Source organism: Felis catus, chromosome A3 (genome assembly GCF_018350175.1).
Source record: "Felis catus isolate Fca126 chromosome A3, F.catus_Fca126_mat1.0, whole genome shotgun sequence".
Lineage (NCBI taxonomy): Eukaryota > Metazoa > Chordata > Mammalia > Carnivora > Felidae > Felis > Felis catus.
The window spans coordinates 59005609-59024978 of NC_058370.1; the positions used below are offsets into that span (position 1 = coordinate 59005609).

General features: G+C 43.4%; 1 protein-coding gene across 9 annotated transcripts in view; it reads left to right on the forward strand.

Moving 5' to 3' along the window:
* TBC1D8 (TBC1 domain family member 8) overlaps nucleotides 1-19370 on the forward strand; it is a 112428-nt gene that overhangs the window by 82362 nt on the left and 10696 nt on the right. For all 9 annotated transcript variants that reach the window (XM_045054060.1, XM_023251572.2, XM_023251573.2 and 6 more), the window contains 9 exons: nucleotides 853-1003; nucleotides 3504-3718; nucleotides 4636-4753; nucleotides 7100-7385; nucleotides 8134-8263; nucleotides 8410-8508; nucleotides 9204-9272; nucleotides 14639-14879; nucleotides 15425-15490. In XM_045054060.1, coding sequence (XP_044909995.1) covers nucleotides 853-1003; nucleotides 3504-3718; nucleotides 4636-4753; nucleotides 7100-7385; nucleotides 8134-8263; nucleotides 8410-8508; nucleotides 9204-9272; nucleotides 14639-14879; nucleotides 15425-15490 — 1375 coding nt within the window. The remainder of the gene's footprint in view (nucleotides 1-852; nucleotides 1004-3503; nucleotides 3719-4635; nucleotides 4754-7099; nucleotides 7386-8133; nucleotides 8264-8409; nucleotides 8509-9203; nucleotides 9273-14638; nucleotides 14880-15424; nucleotides 15491-19370) is intronic.

The following is a 19370-nucleotide window of genomic DNA, read 5'->3' on the forward strand; positions in this document are numbered from 1 at the left end:
TTGGGACCCATGTGCCAGGGGTATCTATGGACATCTTGCTTAAAAGGCCATCTAGGGATAATTTTTTTTTAAGTTTATTTATTTTGAGAGAGAGTGTGAGTGCGACAGAGCACGTATGCGCAAGCAGGGTTGGGGCAGAGAGAGAGAGGGAGAGAGAGAGAGAATCCCAAGCAGGCTCCACACTGTCTGCACAAAGCCTGACAAGGGGCTCAAACCACAAAGCATGAGATCATGACCTGAGCTGAAATCAAGAGTCAGATGCTCATCCGATGGAGCTACCCAGACCGCATCATCTACAGATGATTTTAAAGGATTTTTAGTTGCCTAGAGAAATGGTATCTTTCTTGTTTCTGATAATGAGAACAATGTAATTTTTTTAGGTTTCAGTTTTTCTTCTGGTTGTGGCAGAGTTCAGGGTAAATTACGATCCCCACCCACCTCTTGCCCTCATTTGCCCTCTGAGCTGACCTGTGTTTCAGCAGCTGGCTTGCTGTCAACATCCTGAGAAGCTTCCCTAACGTCCCCCACTCCCACCCCTCCCTCCTATCTGCTTTGGGCGACTTGAGTGTTTGTACAAACATATTCTTAGGATCAACTTTGCCAAGAAAATGGCATTTTATTTGTGTAAACCCTCCTGCTGGGCTCTGAACTCCACAAGGGCTGGTACACTGTTATTCATCTTTACATCCTCTGTGCCTGGAAGTGTTTCAAAAATATTTGCTGACCCAGTTGCCCATTCCTGTTGGTTCCTCTGTTAACAGAGGCAACATCCCTCTGCTATGCATTCTGGATGGGCTGTAGTGGAAGGTATGGACGGGCTTCTTTGTACATTAACAAAATTTCCATTTGCAGTCCAGGGAGCAGATAAAAATAAGCCTGTGGAATGACCACTTTGTGGAATATGGCAGAACCGTGTGTATGTTTCGCACAGAGAAGATCCGGAAGCTTGTAGCCATGGGGATCCCTGAGTCTTTACGTGGCAAACTCTGGCTGCTTTTCTCAGGTAAGTGTTTCTGGTATTTTGAGGCCAAAAGTTCTTTCTGGAGCAGAACAGGAACAGAGGCCCAGATCTGAACAACGTGTGTGTGCAGGCAAGTCATCCATCTTTAGATTCTTTCTGTGATGTTCCCAGCCCAGAACTTCAGCACTCTTACCGTGTTACCTGTGGGACCTGGGTCAAGTTGCCTGAGACCCCTGGGCTGCGATGTTCTCCTTGGTCAATGTGAGATCTGGCTGAAGTGACCTCCTCTCTTTTAAAAATAATGTTGAGTCTATACATAGTCCTGAGAATTCTGTAAAGAACCTTCTAGAAGGGAAGTATCTCTCTAGGACATGCATTCTGAAATACACTAAACAAACAAAACTCTGTGTATGTTGTTCACTTGCAGTGGCATTCAAATAAATCCCCCAGCATACTTTCTATTGGTCCCTTGTCTGTTGAAGACACACAGGGTCCCTAAGAGGTACAATTGTGGACATTTTTCTTCTGCCCACGTCTTCCTCTTATACCACTTGACCCATTCAGTGATGTCCTTGTCTGGCCTCAGGCCCCAGGTGCTGTTTGGTGACACTCACTGATGGGTGCGCAGAGACAGGGACCAACTTCTCCAGAGACTGGCTGAGCAGGCGTTTGTCTTTCTCTGCATTGAGTGTGGTGGCTGTTTCATCTGGCTCGGTAGAGGAGGTGGGGCCCTGCGGGCAGGAAGGGAAGGCCCTGTTGTCCAGTGGTGTGACTTAGCTGCTCCTTTCAGGGTGCAGCGGGAGGCATGGTGAGGAGGTCCCCTTTCCTTCAGTGGCCTTGCTACTCTCAGGTCAGCATGGGCCTCCCAGAGGCCGAGCCTGGGCACCTATACTTTCCCTGTACACTTTTTTTTGTTGTTATTACAAGTTTATTTTTTTTATTTTGAGAGAGAGAGAGAGGGAGGGAGGGAGGGGCCGAGAGAGATTGAGTTGCGGGTGGAGAGAATCCCAAGCAGGCCCCGCACTGTCAGTGCAGAGCTTGATGTGGGGCTCAAACTCAAAAACTGAGATCATGACCTGAAGTCGGGAGCTTAACTGACTGAGCCACCCTGGAGCCCCTCCCTGCACATTTCTTATATTCTTCCCTCATGTCAGCTTCATGCTGACTCTCACCCCACCTTACTCTCTCTCTTCCTTCTTCCCAGTCTCTCCCCCAAATAACCAAGCCCATCCTGTCTCCAGCCCTGGGTGCCCAGATGCACATTTCCTGCTTTCTGACCTACTTGCTGGCATTTATTGATAGGTCTGCTACCACTGCTCACCTTGTCTCACATTCTGAGCCCCCCCACCTGTTGCCTTGTTTCTGCAGCTGCCCACCAAAGACAGGCCTTTTTAAAATTAATGCCTTCTGTATTTTTGTATCTAATAAAAACAACCCCTACTCAGAGTTGGAAAGAAAATAGAGAGGAACGAGCAAAGAAAGTAACATGACTCATAATCTTACCACCCAATGAGTGACACCTGTTAATGCCACCGGCTTACCGTCTGCCTCTTTAATGAAAATACACACACGTTTTATTTAAAAAAAAAAAAAAGGCTAGTTCATAAAGGGCTGTCTTTCCTTTCAAGCAGTAGTGTTGACAGAAAGATTGCTGTGGTGTTTAGGCTGTTGCGTAATGAGTGACAGCTGTTAGTATTAAGCATTGATGACAGGGGAGTGCCGTAATGGTTGTTTATCAGATGTGATGGGAATCACAGCAGATGGGAGAGTTGAGGAGCGTAGTATACTAAACCAGTCAAGTAAAAAACCTTACCTAGCATTTAAAGGCAGAACTGGGCCCTTTCTGCTTGCCCTGCTCTCCTGGGACCTCCCTGTGTGGGGCTGGTCTCAGGACTGGAGCCCCACCTGCCGCTAGCGCCCAAGTGGGACCATTGGCTGGAAGCACAGGTGCCCTGGTGCTGGCTGATAAGGGAATGGGATCCTCATGTGTGATGGATGCCTCACCCCTGATGTCATCTGCCTGTCAGAGGCTTGGGTGGGAGCTCAGCAGTAGGTGGGCTATGCTTGGTCGACCTGCACATCATGATCCCGGCCTCAGACTGTCTTGTTGTTGGCTTGTTGGCTCCTTGATAATTGTGTGATGACTTAAGCATAATTGTACATGTTTCACACATACATGCTCAGTAATTTATTGAGTTAATATATGAAAATTGTGTGTACATCTGTATGTATGAATACATCCACATATCCACTCTTCCTGTTACGAGAGAATACAACTTATTAAAAACATATTAATACAGTTATTTCTAGTATGAGCTGTTTCCCTCTATGTAAGGTTATTCTTAGAAAAGCCACATTATTTCATTTTCTTTCTTTGTTTTTGGCAGAAATGAAGTCCTTTTGGTTGTGTGTGGTCTCAAAATATTTTATGTCCCTCAAGTAATGAGACCCCATTGAGGTCTTCCGGCAGGACAAGCCCCCTCCCCATGTTGACTCTATCCTGGTAATCCACCCCCTTGAAAAATTACTTTTAAATCGTCAGATGCCGTAACTGATCTCGCCTCGCATCCTGGTTACTATGGTAATCTGGTGGAGGAGTCCATGGGAAAATGTTGCCTGGTGACGGAGGAGATAGAACGGGACCTGCACCGTTCCTTACCAGAGCACCCCGCCTTCCAAAATGAAACCGGAATTGCTGCTTTGAGGAGAGTCCTGACGGCTTATGCCCACCGGAACCCTAAAATTGGGTACTGCCAGGTGAGGCGTGCAGTGAGGAGCAGTCTTGTGTTGAGTCCATGTCTTGTGTTGATCTGCTGGGCTTCAGCTCCTGGTGTTCTTGGCTGTCTGGTACTGACTGTTCTGTGAGGGCTCTGTGCTTCATCCCTTCCCTGAAAGAATGTATCAAATAAGGCTGAAGGAATCATCTTCATATAGTCAAACAGGCTGATTACTTGAAATTAGAAACTTTGCTTGGAGCAAAGAGCAGTGCACATGCTGAGTTGCTGTCCACGGTAGGACAGATTGTCTCCACCACCCCTCCAGGCCTCCGCTGTAGGACGGCACTGATAACCCTTCTGTGGAGCTTTATTTTTCTACATCTCTACAGAAGTTGTGGGGATTATTTAAAAAAATATCAGTGCCGTTTGGGGAGGAAAAAGATGTTTGGGGTCAGTCCCTTTCCTTCAGGAAGCACAAGTGGAGGTAAGACGTCCTCGGAGCAGTTGCTGAGTTTGCTCGGGAAGTTTACTCAGGGATGTGGTAAAGAAGCACAAAATAAAACTCAGTAAATTAAAACACCCTCCCTCCGGCCCCAGCATGAGATGGGGTTAGAGGCGTTTCTGATATTTGAAAATAGAAGACTTTAAACTTTGTTTTCCTGTAAATAAGCAAAATCAGTGTGTGAATGTCTTGTGTGTGTTTGAACATACAGAATGGTTGGATTTGACCTGAGCCTGAGGCTCAGCATTACTAGATGGGGACAGTAACGGGACGATGGCTGGTCACTCAGCCTGGTGTGTCTTGTGGGGACCATGTTGATAACGTGATCATTCCACCTCATGAGTGTCAGTGTGGTTGGGCTGCCCTGGGTCTCTCATCTGCAGTCTGACTTGTGTGGTTTTTAGTGTCTGTGTGGCCTGGTCACTAACCGTCCCCTCCTCTGTGAACCCGAGCAGTCCATGAACATCCTGACCTCCGTTTTGCTGCTGTATGCCAAGGAGGAGGAGGCCTTCTGGCTGCTGGTTGCTGTGTGTGAGCGGATGCTCCCCGACTACTTCAACCACCGAGTCATTGGTAATGTGCCTCCTTCCCCTTCCTCCTCGTCCTCTGTGCTTGGGGAGTAGGGACAGAGCCTGGGCCAAGACATGTGTCATCAGTTCTCAGTAAAAAATCCCCTGTGCTGCTCAGCTGGTCTCTGTACAAACCCTGCTTGGCTCTTGAATTTGCACAACTAACGTGTGTAATAATCTGCACTATTCTAGCAAAATGGTGTAGTGAGGTAACCTGAAAAGAAAATTTCTTAGGCTCAGGAAACAAGTTGAAGAGTGAAAACCAGAGAGGTTTTTCCCTGTGGCCTGGAAACAGAGGGTGGTCTTCCTCTCAGTATCCAAGGAGCTCATGCAGACAGATGACCCCTTTCGCCCGGAGGAGAGGAGGCACATGGAGCAGTGCTGGCGACCCTCGAGGCTGGACCTGAAGGGCACACTTGGAAACGCCCCCGTACGCCCACCACTTGCATACGTTGATAGTGAGAAGGTCCATTTGTTGCTGCTGGGCTCTGGGCAGACCCGTGACCCCACAGCCCTCAGGCACACACTTGATACCTTCTTTTCTTCTTATGGCTGATTTGAACTTGCATTATTTTGTGGTCCAGCACCTCCTAGTGGACAAGTGACAGAAAAATTGCCTCTGCTTGGTGATACTCTTAGATACCCTTTCTGGAGGTGGCCTAATATTAGGGTGGCAGCTGTGAGAACAGAAACAAAAGAACGAATTTGAGACAGAATTTGGCAAAGGACTGGATGTAGGAGCAAGGCAGGAAGAAGATGCTTTCTGAAGACTGGTATCCAAAGACCTGAGGGAATGTGATGACCACTGAGAGTAAAGGGGGGGGTTAGCTGGGAAGGAGGTGACCACTTGGTGCCTTTTAGTGGTCTTTCGGTACACTTTAGACTGTCTTTCCTGGTTCCCTTCATGTGCCTGAGTGCTCCCCTTTGTACTTTGTGTTGTGGGAGGCAGTTTAACCTTGTACATGGTAGTACAGATTCATCAGACCTCAGGGACATCGGGAGGCAAGTTGCCAAAGTGGTCGGTCATCTGTTGATGATGTTGCAATGGCACAGTTCATACTCCTCGGTGACCAGCAGACTGTCAGTGATAATGTGCACACTGTGTGACCACCACCCAGTGCAGGGTGGAGTATTTCCATAACCCACAAAGTTCCCTTCTGCCCCTTCCCCACCTGTGGCAGGATACTGATTTCCATCACCACGGATTAGTTCAACCCATTCTTGAACTTGGTATAAATGTAATGACAGAGAGTGTAATCTCTTTTGTGTCTGGCTTCCTTTGTATAACATGAGGTTGTTGGTGCATCAGTAATTTGTTCCTTCCTATTGCCGAGTAGCCCTTCACTGTACATTTATACCATGATTTGTTTATCCAGTCACCTGTTAGTAGAGATTTGAGTTGCTTCCAGGTTTTTTATTGTAAGTAAAGTTGCAATACACATTCCTGTAGAAGTCTCTTTGTGAATAAAGTTTGTCTGTTTTCTGGAGTATTTACCTAGGAGTAGAATTGCTAGGTCCCAGGTTAGATGTATTTTTAAATTTGCAAGAAACTGTTTTTCAAAGCAAGATATTCTGTAGTCACACATCTCACACCAGCAATGTAGAAGTTCTAGCTGCTCCACATCCCTGTTAGTCCTTGGAATTGTCTTTTTAATTTTTGCCATTCTAGTGGGTAACAAGGGATCAGTCATGGAGGCTTTAATTTGCCTTTCTTTGATTAAGGATCTTCAACATATTTTTTCTGTGCTTCCTGGCCATTTGTTTATTGTCTCCTCACATCTTTTGCCTATTTAAAGAAAAAATTGGTTATTGATGACTAAGTTGCAAGAGTTGTTTTGAATACAAGACCTTTGTCAGGTATATGTATTACAAATATTTTCTGAGTTCACAGTTTGTATTATTATTTTATTGTTTTTTGAAGAACACCAGTCTTTAATTTTCATGAAGTCCAATTTATAACTTTTTCTGTGGCTAGTGCTTTTTTGTGTCCTCAGAAATTTTGCCTTTTTCCTCTATTTTCCTTGAGAAGCTTTATAGTATTAGCTTTTATATTTAGGTCTGTGACACATTTCAGATGTATTTTCTTGTATGATGTGAAGTAGAACTCGAGGTTCCCACCCCCCTCCTCCCTCCCCCACACAGGTATCCTCTGATTGAGCATTATTTTGTGAAAATACTATCCCCAATGAATTACCCTAGTCAATGTCAAAAATCAATTAAGTGTGAGTCCTTTTCTGGACTCCAGTTTGGTTTCATTGTTCTGATCATCTCAGATTAGTTTCAGTTTCAGGCTAACTTTACAAAGTGTGACTCCCTCCCCAACCAAGTCTCCATGGCCTGCCTTTTCCAGGGGCCCAGGTGGACCAGTCAGTCTTTGAGGAGCTCATCAAGGAGCACCTCCCCGAGCTGGCGGAGCACATGAACGACCTCTCAGCCCTAGCGTCCATCTCTCTCTCGTGGTTCCTGACTCTGTTCCTCAGCATTATGCCTCTGGAGAGCGCGGTGAGCGTTGTGGATTGCTTCTTCTACGATGGGATCAAAGCCATTTTCCAGCTGGGGCTGGCCGTGCTGGAAGCCAACGCTGAGGGCCTGTGCAGCAGCAAGGACGATGGCCAGGCCCTCATGGTCCTCAGCAGGTGGGCTCATGGGGGGTGAGGCAGGCAGCCGAGAGCTCTGCCAGACAGATGATGGGTAAAGGCAGCAGCAGGTGCCCAGCAGGGCCGTCATTGTGGAATTTTTCCTTCCACTCTGCCACTTGTCATCCTATCAGGTGGCACTGTTGGCTGTGTGTGGTGAAAAGCGCCATCTTCCCCACTCCTCTCTAGCTAGTGAGAGGGTACAGGAGGAGAGTGGGCTCTCAGTGCTTTTCTCTGAGGAGATACACACTCAAGAGTGGCCTTGAATGGGGCAGGTGGGCACTAGGAAATGGTGGTCTCAGGCAGCTAGCTTGAGGTTTCAGACATTTGATGTGCAGGGGCTGGTGTGTTAAAGTGAAAGAAAAGCCCCATGAGGTTGAGGACTGGAACCTGGGTTTCTTGGAGCTGAGGGCAAGGTGAAAGACAAATGACAGTTTCCCTTTCAGAACGCTGTGGAAGCTTGCAATTGCACGTATGCACAGAACTTTGTATTGACTTCCAGAGAGTTCCCGATCTCTGCAAACCCACCCATGGAGCCCAGATCAACAAGTCTGGCATTAGGGATGTCTCCTTTTCTCTAAAGGAGCACAGTGCTTGCTACCTTTCCCTCCTCCCAGTGTTTGAAGACAAATGAACTCTGTTTGAAAGTGCTCTGAGATGTCTCACGGCCCCTGTGAAGGTAGTGGGTGTGGTGTGGTGCTCAGGTGAGAGGGGAAACCAGTGCTTCAAAGGTGGGTTGTGTGCTCAGGTTTCTAGATCACATTAAGAATGAGGACAGCCCTGGACCCTCAGTTGGCAGCCACCATGCCTTTTTCTCTGATGACCAGGAGCCCTACCCTGTGACTGACATTGCCGACCTGATCCGGGACTCCTATGAGGTAACTGGACCTGGCCCCATCCCCACCCTCGCCCTCTTGGAAACTTGCTCAGAGGTGGGTTTTGAGGGAGGTTCCCTGACTACTACTACTTTCCTCTGTATGCAAAAAGGGATTCTGTGCATGAGTGACTCGCTGTTTCTCTGCAGAAATTTGGAGACCAGTCTGTGGAGCAGATTGAGCACCTGCGCTGTAAGCACAGGATCAGGGTTCTCCAAGGCCATGAAGATACCACAAAGCAGAATGTGGTGAGTCAAGGGTTATCAGAATGGCAGTCAGGCACTAACCTGGGCTCTGGTCTCCTGTTGGTCTCATAAGAATGCCAGCTTTTGGGGTGCCTGCCTGGCTCAGTCAGAAGAGCCTGTGACTCTTGATCTCAGGGTCATGAGTTCAAGCCCCACGTTAGGTGTAGAGATTACTAAAAATAAATACATAAACTTAATGCCAGCTTTGTACCCACCCCCCATTGAATTAGAATGACTTGGTATAGAAACAGCAGAGGTTCTCAAGTCAGACTGTGAGCAGTTTAACCACCGTGAGCCCCAGCTTACCCGGTTGTAAAATGAGGATACTAACACCCAGCATCCGGGATTAAATGAAGTCTGATATATAAAATGCCTAGCACAGAAGGCCTGCAGTGTTCGTTGTTATTCAGGAGGAACTTCCTGCCCAAACCCCGTCTTTGCTAGAGTTTGACTTCTGTCAGAACCTACACATTTGTCCTGAGGCACTGATGTGTGAGTTGGAAAGGTTGAGGGTAAACACCTTGAGAAAGTTACCATATGGCGATCTTTGCGTCAGAGAGGAACAGGCTGCTCTGGTAGACAGGACTGGCGCCTGGCGTCCCCTCGCCCCCCTACGAGCAAGAAGAGCCCCCTGTTCCTCCGATCCTCCTAGGTGCTGGCACAGAACTCACTCCATTGCTGTTCATTCTTCTTTCAAGCTCCGCGTTGTTACCCCAGAAGTCTCCATTCTTCCTGAAGACCTGGAAGAACTCTATGACTTATTCAAGGTAGGAAACTCTGGGCAAATGGGGGAGTGAAAGGCCAAGCCCATGTTGTCGGCCTGCCGGGGTGGGTGGGTGAGCACGTGGAAGCTGCGGAGTCTGCCACGCGTCTGTTCAGTGGCAGCAGAGGCCGGAGCTGCCCCACTTGCTGGCTCCATCTTCTCCTCTCCTGCCTGTGGCTCACACACGAGAGCTGTGCTCTGCTGAGGGCCTTGGGTGCCGGTAACCCGTTCTTCACAGTTCTCCATGGAGTTCTCAGGCCTGAGTACGTGGAACAGTGACCATTACTATCATCACCACCTCCTATGCTTCGTAATGACTCCTACTCCCATCCGTAATACATGTCGACATATTTTGATATTTGGCTTTATAGAGCGCGCTACTTTATACTTGACTTGCCCTTGATACTCTTACTAGCACTTTTCCATGTTGCCACGTAGTCTTACTCATTTTAAAATGACCTTAGAGGGGCGCCTGGGTGGCGCAGTCGGTTAAGTGTCTGACTTCAACCAGGTCATGATCTCGCGGTCCGTGAGTTCGAGCCCCGCGTCAGGCTCTGGGCTGATGGCTCAGAGCCTGGAGCTTGTTTCCGATTCTGTGTCTCCCTCTCTCTCTGCCCCTCCCCCATTCATGCTCTGTCTCTCTCTGTCCCAAAAAATAAATAAACGTTGAAAAAAAAAATTAAAAAAAAAAATGACCTTAGAGTCTATCATTGGCGATACTAAATATACTAAACCGTATTTCTAATATTTGGATATTGAGGTAGATATCCAGATCTTGCTACTTAAATCACCCAGCAAAGAAAATTTTCCATAACCCTTCTAGAACTGTCCTTGCTTGAAACAGCAGATGAAAATGGAGAAGACAGGCAGGATTTAGGTGACCCACACCTGACACTATGGCAGTGAAGGGGGAGAAAGGACAGTTGGAGAAAGCAAGTCTGGAGTCTGGCTTCCAGAACCCTTCCTGGTGGGGACTCTGAGCTGCTGTCCTTCCTGAACTCAGATTGTCAAACTGATGGAAATAGTACTAAGCTACACGTCAGGTGCTTCTAAGCAGAGCAGTAGAGGTGGTCTGAACCTTGTGCACATCTGTCGTGGCATATTTGCCTGCAGTCACTGAAATGGCTGTTGGCCTAGAGTCCTGGCACCCTCGTTCCTAGTGAGCAGGATGTATAGGGAGGACTTCTCAGATCTGTGTCTTCTATGAACATCCCCTGTCTTCAAGTTTGATAGTTTCCTCTGTTGAGAAGAGAAAATATGAAGTCAAAGGTTACTGGTGTCCCAAGCCCCCACCTCTCTTCGACTTTCGAGGAGGAAAAATAGGGAATACTGGAAACATAAAGACAGGTAGACAAGTGTGTTGTTTAGCGTGAAAGTATTTCATTTATCTAAGGCTAACTGTTCTCAGTCTAAGACCTGACACAAATCTGAATTTATATAATTTAAAAGATTGGTTTAAATGAGTAAAATTCATTAAATACTAGCCATGTTCATCTTTAATACAAAGAGTATTTAAAGAAGGTAGAGCTGTTTTCCTATTTCTGTCTTTCCTGTGAACGATGTGTTTGGTACTTAATGAAATTTTGTTAGCTTTCCAACTCTTAGGACTAACTACAAATAGAAACTTAAGAACTATAAATACAAAATATTTTTTAAGATACACTTCCAAAGGAAATTGCAGGAAAATAGCATGATAATCATGGTGTCTGATTGCGTTGTACAGCACTTTTATGTACTCGCTCCAGTGCTTCTGGGCCCAGAGTCTGCATGTGCCCCACCACGTAAGAGCCCTGTCAGACTGTCCTTTCTCTCCATGCTTCTGGCCTTCTCTGAATTCCCTTGGCTTTCATAGCCCGACGTCATGTGTCATAATACTTGCCTAAGTACTGTGTGGGGTATAATGTTCTCTAGTTGGGTTTTACATACACCTCTGGTCTTTTCAGTCAGAATTTCATTTTCTCAGGGAAAGGTTCACATAGAGATACCCTTCCATTGCTTTATAAATACATGATAGGTTATTAATAAGGAGTCTGTTCCATAACTTCACTGCATCCTTCCCTAAGCCTGGAATGAATGGGCATGATCCTTCTGTGTTAACAAGCAGTAGCTCTGACCGTCTTCATTACATACTCTTTCCTATTCAAGATGAACCATATGGTTGATACTTAATGAAATCTATTTTTATTGGTAATTTAAAGCAGTTTTTTAAGGTTTGAATGCAATTTTTTCTTTTAGTTTGATTGATATGACCAGCATCCAGCACTGTAAGTTTAAAGCATGCAGCATGACGACTTGACTTACGTATATTGTCAGGTGATTACTACAGTAAGCTTAATTAGCACCCATCTCATATGGATACAAAAAAAAAAAAAAAGAATTTTTTTTTCCTTGTGATGAGAACTTTGGGATCCACTCTCTTAGCAACTTTCAAGTATACCATATAGCCCTTAACTATAGTCGTCACGTCATACATTACATCCCTAGTGCTTCTTATAACTGGAAATTTGTACCTTCTGGCCACTTCACCCAGTTCCCCCACTCCTCACCCCAGCCTCGGAGAACCACAAGTCTGATTTCTTTTTCCGAATTTGGCATTTTGTTTTTAGATTCCACATAAGATTGAGATCAATACAATATTTTTCTTTTTTTTCCTGCCTGATTTATTTCACTTCGCATAATGCCTTCATGGTCCATCCGTGTTGTAAAGCAGTCTTTCAAATTATATAAATTCAGATTTGTGATGTCTGTCTCCTATTCTCTCAAATTGAGAACAGTATCATTAATCTTACCTCAGTAAGATGTGAACAATATAATACAAACTTGGTGTCACAGAATATTTCTGGAAACACCAAAGACCTGAAAAACAGTTATGTATTCCATAAACCTGCTCTTATTAATGATCTGTTAAATTCATTCACTCTTGAATGAATTATCAGGCTGTTTAATAATATTTGGGGGCACCTGGGTAGCTCAGTTGGTTAAGTGTATGACTTTTAATTTTGGCTCAGGTCATGATCTCCTGATTTGTGGGTTTGAGCCCCATAGTGGGCTCTGCACTGGCAGCATAGAGTCTGCTTGAGATTCTCCCTCTCTCTCTCTCTCTCTCTGCCCACCCCCCCTTGCTCTTGCTCTTTCTTAAAATAAATAAACTTTTAAAAGTTTATTTGGTCTCTTTAATATTTTGCTTGCTTCCATATTCTGGTTAAGACTTATTTTCAACTTTTAATTAAAAATCACAAAACAAAGAAAATAAAATTATACCTATTCTTCCCATAAAAAAAAAAGAAGAAGAAACTTTTAAGCAAAAATGAAAGGGTCTCATCCTGTCTCCACCTGCAGTCCTACCCTTGTACAGGTAATTCCTATTAATAAATTGGTGAGTATCTTTCCTGATTATTTTTTCCCTTTTATACTATGTCTTTCTCTCTCTCTCTCACACACACACACATACACACACACACACACACACACACACACACACACATTTTTTTCCGCACATAACAGATTATGCTACATGTTAGCCTGCAGTTTTTTTATCATGGATATTTTTATAGGTAATATATACAGATCTTTTCTCATATAAAAAATAGCTGTACTTGGGGTGCCTGGGTGGCTCAGTCGGTTGAGCGTCCGACTTCAGCCCAGGTCACGATCTCACGGTTCGTGAGTTCGAGCCCCGCGTCAGGCTCTGGGCTCAGAGCCTGGAGCCTGCTTCCGATTCTGTGTCTCCCTCTCTCTCTGACCCTCCCCCATTCATGCTCTGTCTCTGTCTCAAAAATAAATAAACATAAAAAATAGCTGTACAGTTTTGGGGCACATGGGTGGCTCAGTTTAGTGTCCCACCAGCTCAGGTCATGATCTCACAGTTCGTGAGTGCGAGCCCCACATTGGGCTCTGTGCTGACAGCTCAGAGTCTGGAACCTGTTTCAGAGTCTGTGTCTCCCTCTCTCCCCCTCCCCCACTCACACTGTCTCTGTCTCTCTCAAACATACATAAAAACATTAAAACATTTTTTAAAATAGCTGTACAGTTTCACCGTAGGGTTGAACCATAATTTACTTAACCATTTACCTATCGAGAGGCATTGAAGTTTCCAGTTTTTTGCTGCTTTATAAACTGCTGCCCTGAGCTCTCTGTGCCTTTATCTGGACACCGGTGCTGCAGTTTCTGTAGGATGAGTTCCTCAGGGATACACAAACCAAACTGTAGCCTGTATTGCTAAAGTGTTTTTGATTTTTTCAAAATTCAGTTCCACTAATGAGGTCCAACAGTGCCAAGTCCTTGGTTTGCTTATTGTAATTGTTTTCTTGGCAGGATTCTGTGGGTGTTTAGCATCACAGGATGCACAAATGTACATGGAATTTCATAGTATGTCTGGGGCTTTTAGGAATGGAAATTCATTAGACCTTTGTTTCACACTGAAAAGTTCCTGTGGCATCTTTCACAATTCTACAAAGACTATTTGAAGAATTCGGCTGCCAACCAACACAACAGTAAAATTAGAAATGGCATTTTGGTTTTCATCCAAGGATATGTGCTTGCGTACTACAGCATCCACACTTGTGTCTGTGCCACTCTTACAGGTGGAGGGCAGTGAAATTGTGAAGAACCCTGCAATCACTGGGAGCCATTTCTATGAGTCGAGATGCCCCAGGAGGTGATTTAGTATGGGTGTAAAAGATGGTCCTAAAGAGGCGAGCCTCAGGGACAGGGCCAGTTTTGATTGCTGTGGTTGTTGGTATAGTCCTAAGACTTTGAGTCCCTTTTTTTTTTTTTTCTGTTTTTTTTGAATTGTTAATGTAGTCATTTGGTTCAAAATTCAAAACCTGTAAGCAAGTATGCAGTAAAAGGACTTGGTTCTACATTGGGGTCCCCACTTGTTTTCCCTCCTGACAGGCAACCCATGCTACTGGTTTCTGCTGTATTCTGTAGACTTGTTTAGTTAGCGCTTTGTCGTTTTCAGGTGTGATTTTATGAGACAATAGAATAAAAATTAGGTCTCCTAGAATTAACACTATGGCAGCTAAAGTACACACTGAAAAAATGGTTAAAATGGTTAAAACCGTAAATTTTGTTAGGTGTAGTTTGCTATCATGAAAAAAATAACCTTCGAAAAAGAGGTCAAAATTACGTATTCATGTGGGTAAGAAGTACAAGAAGGTAACAAGGGAAATGTTTTACATGTCTGGTTAGAGTAATGAGATTGCAAGTGCTTTAATTTTTTCACTTGTGTTATAATATTGCTTATTCAATACATATTTTCCAAGGCCAGGTGAGTCCTGAGAGAGGGCTGTGTGGACCGTGGCTTGTAAGCGTGCGGGCTCCTCCAGGGACCACCATCTCTCAAAGATCCCTCTCTCTTGTTTTAAGAGAGAACACATGATGAGCTGCTACTGGGAGCAGCCCAGGCCGGTGGCCCCACGCCATGACCCCAGCAGGCCCTATGCAGAGCAGTACCGCATAGACGTCCGGCAGTTTACACACCTGTTTCAGCTTGTCTCGCCCTGGACCTGTGGGGCCCACACAGAGATCCTCGCTGAAAGGACCTTCAGGCTCCTGGATGACAACATGGATCATCTAATCGAATTCAAAGCATTTGTGAGCTGTCTCGGTAGGACTCTGTGGGTCTTCACCGTGGCAAGTTAATTTGGGACGGGAGTCCATGAACACAACACAAGGTGGACTGTGGAGCAGGCAGACCCACACGATGAAATGTATTTGGGCACGGGCCTGACATGATTTTGTGATTTTAGAAACCACTCTGCAGGCTCCTCTCATGTCTAATTTTATGCTTCCTTAAGGAGGGTGAGAAGGGCCCACACTGTCAACATACAAGGTCATTGCCCTTGTTCTCCTCCGGTACCCAGGGTGTGGTGGTGGCTTGTTAGGAGCCACGTTCCTAAGTCTTGCACAAAAAATTAAAATCTTTCAGACTGTGTGAGGCCAGAGTTCACGAGGTTATCTTGCCGGTCAATAGTGACCAATCGCTACCTTTTACATTTTCATTTCAAACATAGTGTGTCTGGGGGTAGCGGCAACGAGGTATTGGGTCAATAAGTATTGACCTTACTAAGTTCTCTCCCCACAGTGAGTTTGTGTCATGACAAATGTACTTTAACCATTTGCATATACTCAGTCTCTTTTCTGTTTTTGCAGATGTTATGTATAATGGAGAAATGAATGAGAAAATTAAGCTGTTATATAGACTTCATATCCCTCCAGGTAAGAAATACTAAGGAAAAAACTTAGGATCTGTTCTGCTTTGACACAAAGAAGCTTTGGGCATGACTCTGAAGTTCTCATTTAAAATTTCGTTTAGACTTGAGTCCACAGATGTTTCTAGTTTGGGATTACTGGTAACAGGTTTTCAGTACTGTACTGTATGGCCTATGGTAGTGGTTCCCAAACTTCAGCATGCATCAGAATCAGCTGGAGGGCTTGTTAAAACACTGGTTCCTGGGCCCCACTCCAGAGTTTCCCACTCACTAGTTCTGGAGACAACATGCTGGGAACTGCTGGTCTGTGGAATGTGTGGGGCAGCAGACCCTGGTTGCCTTAATAGATGGTTATTTTAGCCTACTCTTTTGAAGGACCGTATCATTTTTCCAGCAGGTAAGACCCCGCTTCTCTGAAGTTTAAGCAGTGGTAACCAGTAACAAAGAAATCAGTTTTGATACCTATGGGGTATTACATGGCTTTAACCGTAAGGTATTCCTTGGATTTTTGAAACTCATAGAGGTGGGTTAGTAATGCCAAGATGGTTTCTGGACCCAGGGCCATATGGTTCTGGTGTTGAATGGGGCTCTGACAGGACTTCCCAACGAGGGAGACTAGGAAGGGAGTTTTTAGGGCCATGAGATCCTGGTGCCTTTTACAACTAACACCTCTACAAAAGTTGGAAATGTGGGTGGACATAATTTGTGGGGTTTTTGGGTACACTTCCTGAATTGAGCCATTACTGAACTGGCATATAATATATGCTCTACAGTATCCCCAGGGAACATTCTGTAGCAGCCAGCCAGCTCCTCCTCCACCTCCCCACAGGCTCATTATTATTTTACTGCAAATGGCTTAGCATCAGTGAAGTTTTTTGCCTTTTATGCCAGTATAAGTTAGTGACTTTTGTTCTTGAATTTGCCTTTATTTTTCACAAATGTATTCCTACTAACATAGAAGACATGCATAATTATTCCCTTATTATCATCGCTGTCACTCTTCTCACAATCATCTGTATCTAGTATTGCTAAATAGGACATGTGATTGATTGTATTTCATTCATTTATTTCATCTTAATTTTTAAATAAGCATTTTATTTTGGGATAATTTTAAATTTACAGAAAAGTTGCAAAGATAGTCATGATGGAGTTCTCATTTTTTAAATATCTTTTAAGTGTTTTAAAGTTGTTTTATTTTTATTGCAGTATAGTTAACATAGGGTTTTTAGTTTCAGGTGTACAATATAGTGATTCAACACTTCTATACATTACTCAGTGCTCATCACAACAAGTGCACTCCTTAATCCCCATCACAGATTTCACCATCTCCCTCCCCCACTCCTGGCACCCATGAGTTTGTTCTCTATAGTTAAGAGTCTGTCTATTGGTTTTCTCTTTTTTTCCCCCTTTGCTTGTTTGTTTTGTTTCTTAAACTCCACATATGAGTGAAATCATATGGTACTTGTCTTTCTCTGACAGACTTATTTCACTTAGTATTATACTCTCTAACTCCATCCATGTTGTTGAAATGGCAAGATTTCATTCTTTCTTATAGCTGAGTAATATTCCATTGTGTATATATACCACATCTTTATCCATTCATCAGTCGGGACATTTGGGTTGCTTCCATAATTTGGTTGTTGTCAATAATGCTGCTATACCATAGGGGTGCATGTATCCTTTTGAATTAGTGTTGCTGTATTTTCAGGGTACATGCCCAGCAGTGCGATTACTGGATCATAGTTCTATTTTTAATTTTTTGACGAACCACCATACTGTTTTCCACATTGGCTGCACCAGTTTGCATTCCCACCAACAGGGCACAAGGGTTCCTTTTTCTTCACATCCTCATCAACACTTGTTTCTTGTGTTGTCGATTTTAGCCATTCTGACAGATGTGAGGTGGTAGCTCATTATAGGTTTGATTTGTATTTCCCTGATGATGATGATGATGATGTTGAGCACCTTTTGATGTGTCTGTTCGCCATCTGGATGTCTTCATTGGAGAAATTTCTGTTCATTTCTTATGCCCATTTTTAATGGATTATTTGTTTTTTGGGTGTTGTGTAAGTTCTTTATATATTTTGGATACTTACCCTTTATCAGCTACATCATTTGCAAATATCTTCTCCCATTCCATAAGTTGCCTTTTGTTTTGTTGTTTTTGCTGATTGTTTCTCCTTTGCTGTGCAGAAGCTTTTTATTTTGATGTAGACTAACAGTTTATTTCTGCTTTTGTTTCCCTTGCCTGAGGATACATATCTAGAAAAATGTTTTCTATGGCTGACGTCAGAGAAATTACTGCCTGTGCTATCTTCAAGGATTTTTATGGTTTCATGTCTCACTTGTAGGTCTTTAATCCATTTTGAGTTTATTTTTGTGTATGGTGAAAGAAAATAGTCCAGTTTTCCCAACACCATTTGTTGAAGAGACTGTCTTTTTCCCATTGGATATTCTTTCCTCGTTTGTTGAAGATTAATCGACCATATAATTGGGGTTTATTTCTGGGTTTTCTATTCTGCCCATTGACCTATGGGTCTGTTTTTGTGCCAGTACCATACTATTTTGATTACCATAGCTTTGTACTATAACTTGAAATCTGCAATTGGGTACCTCCAGTTTTTCTTTTTCAAGATTGCTTTAGTTGTTCAGGGTCATTTGTGGTTCCATACACATTTTAAGATTGTTTGTTCCAGTTCTGTGAAAAACGCTGTTGGTATTTTGATAGGGATTGCATTAAACCTGTAGATTGCTTTGGGTAGTATGGACATTTTAACAATATTTGTTCTTCTAGCCTATGAGCATGGAATGTCTTTCCATTTCTTTGTGTTGTCTTAAATTTTTTTCATCAATGTTTTATAGTTTTCAGAGTACCAGTCTTTCACCTCCTTGGTTAAATTTATTCCTAGGTATCTTTTTATTTTTGATGCAATTGTAAATGAGATTGTTTTCCTTTTTTTTTTTTTTAAGGCATATAAAACTATTTATTGACCACTGTTTACCAGTATTTACAATAAAGTAAACAATATACAGTTGGATAACATTCTGACTACAAAGATACTGCTTCTCCTGGTTTCTGCTGAACCAGTAACTCAAATACTGAGAAGATTAAGCTTACATGTAAGGAATGAGTTGGGGTAAAGACGAAACACACAGGTCAAGAGTTTAGATTACAGACGTTTGTCCCCCCATTTATTCCAGAAGGTGCTAAATTGCCAACATCTCTAACCATCTGATTATGATTAGGTTTCCATGAACGAAGTGTTAAAGATTCCATGAATCATGACCACTTAGTACAGCACAAGGATTTCAATTTCTTGAAAAGGAAAAGGTCACTAGAAGGAAGCTTTAAATGTCCACTTAACTAAGTTTAGCTTAATTAATTAAAACACACAAGGACTTGTCTAGTTTTCTCATTGGGTGGGGAACTGTTGGTAGTGATAAAATTTTCCTTTCAGGGATCTTGCAAATAAACTTGCATTTGTATGAATGTAGATATGGATTCTGATATGGCTTTTCAAATTGTCCCATTTAAATTGCTTACATTTTTTAAAAACAGCACAATTAATTACAAAATTTGAAAGGTTAAGGCTTCAGGAAAAATGTCAATTTAAACAATTTATTTCTTAGGTTGCTAAAAATGATGGCATCCCAGAAACATGAGCTTATCCATGGTTATAAAATGCTGTTTTTATTTTGGGGAATGTTAAAAAAAGGAAGGAAAAAAAACCCATTTACATATGTGTTTTAAGTATACACACAAAAAAAACCCCAAATAAACAAAAAAAAACCCAGAGTGGTCCTTAGGCATATAGGAGTTAACAAAAAGTTCTGATTGAGTAACAACTATGAAGATTTCCCCCAACATTTAGAAAATGTGTTGTCTA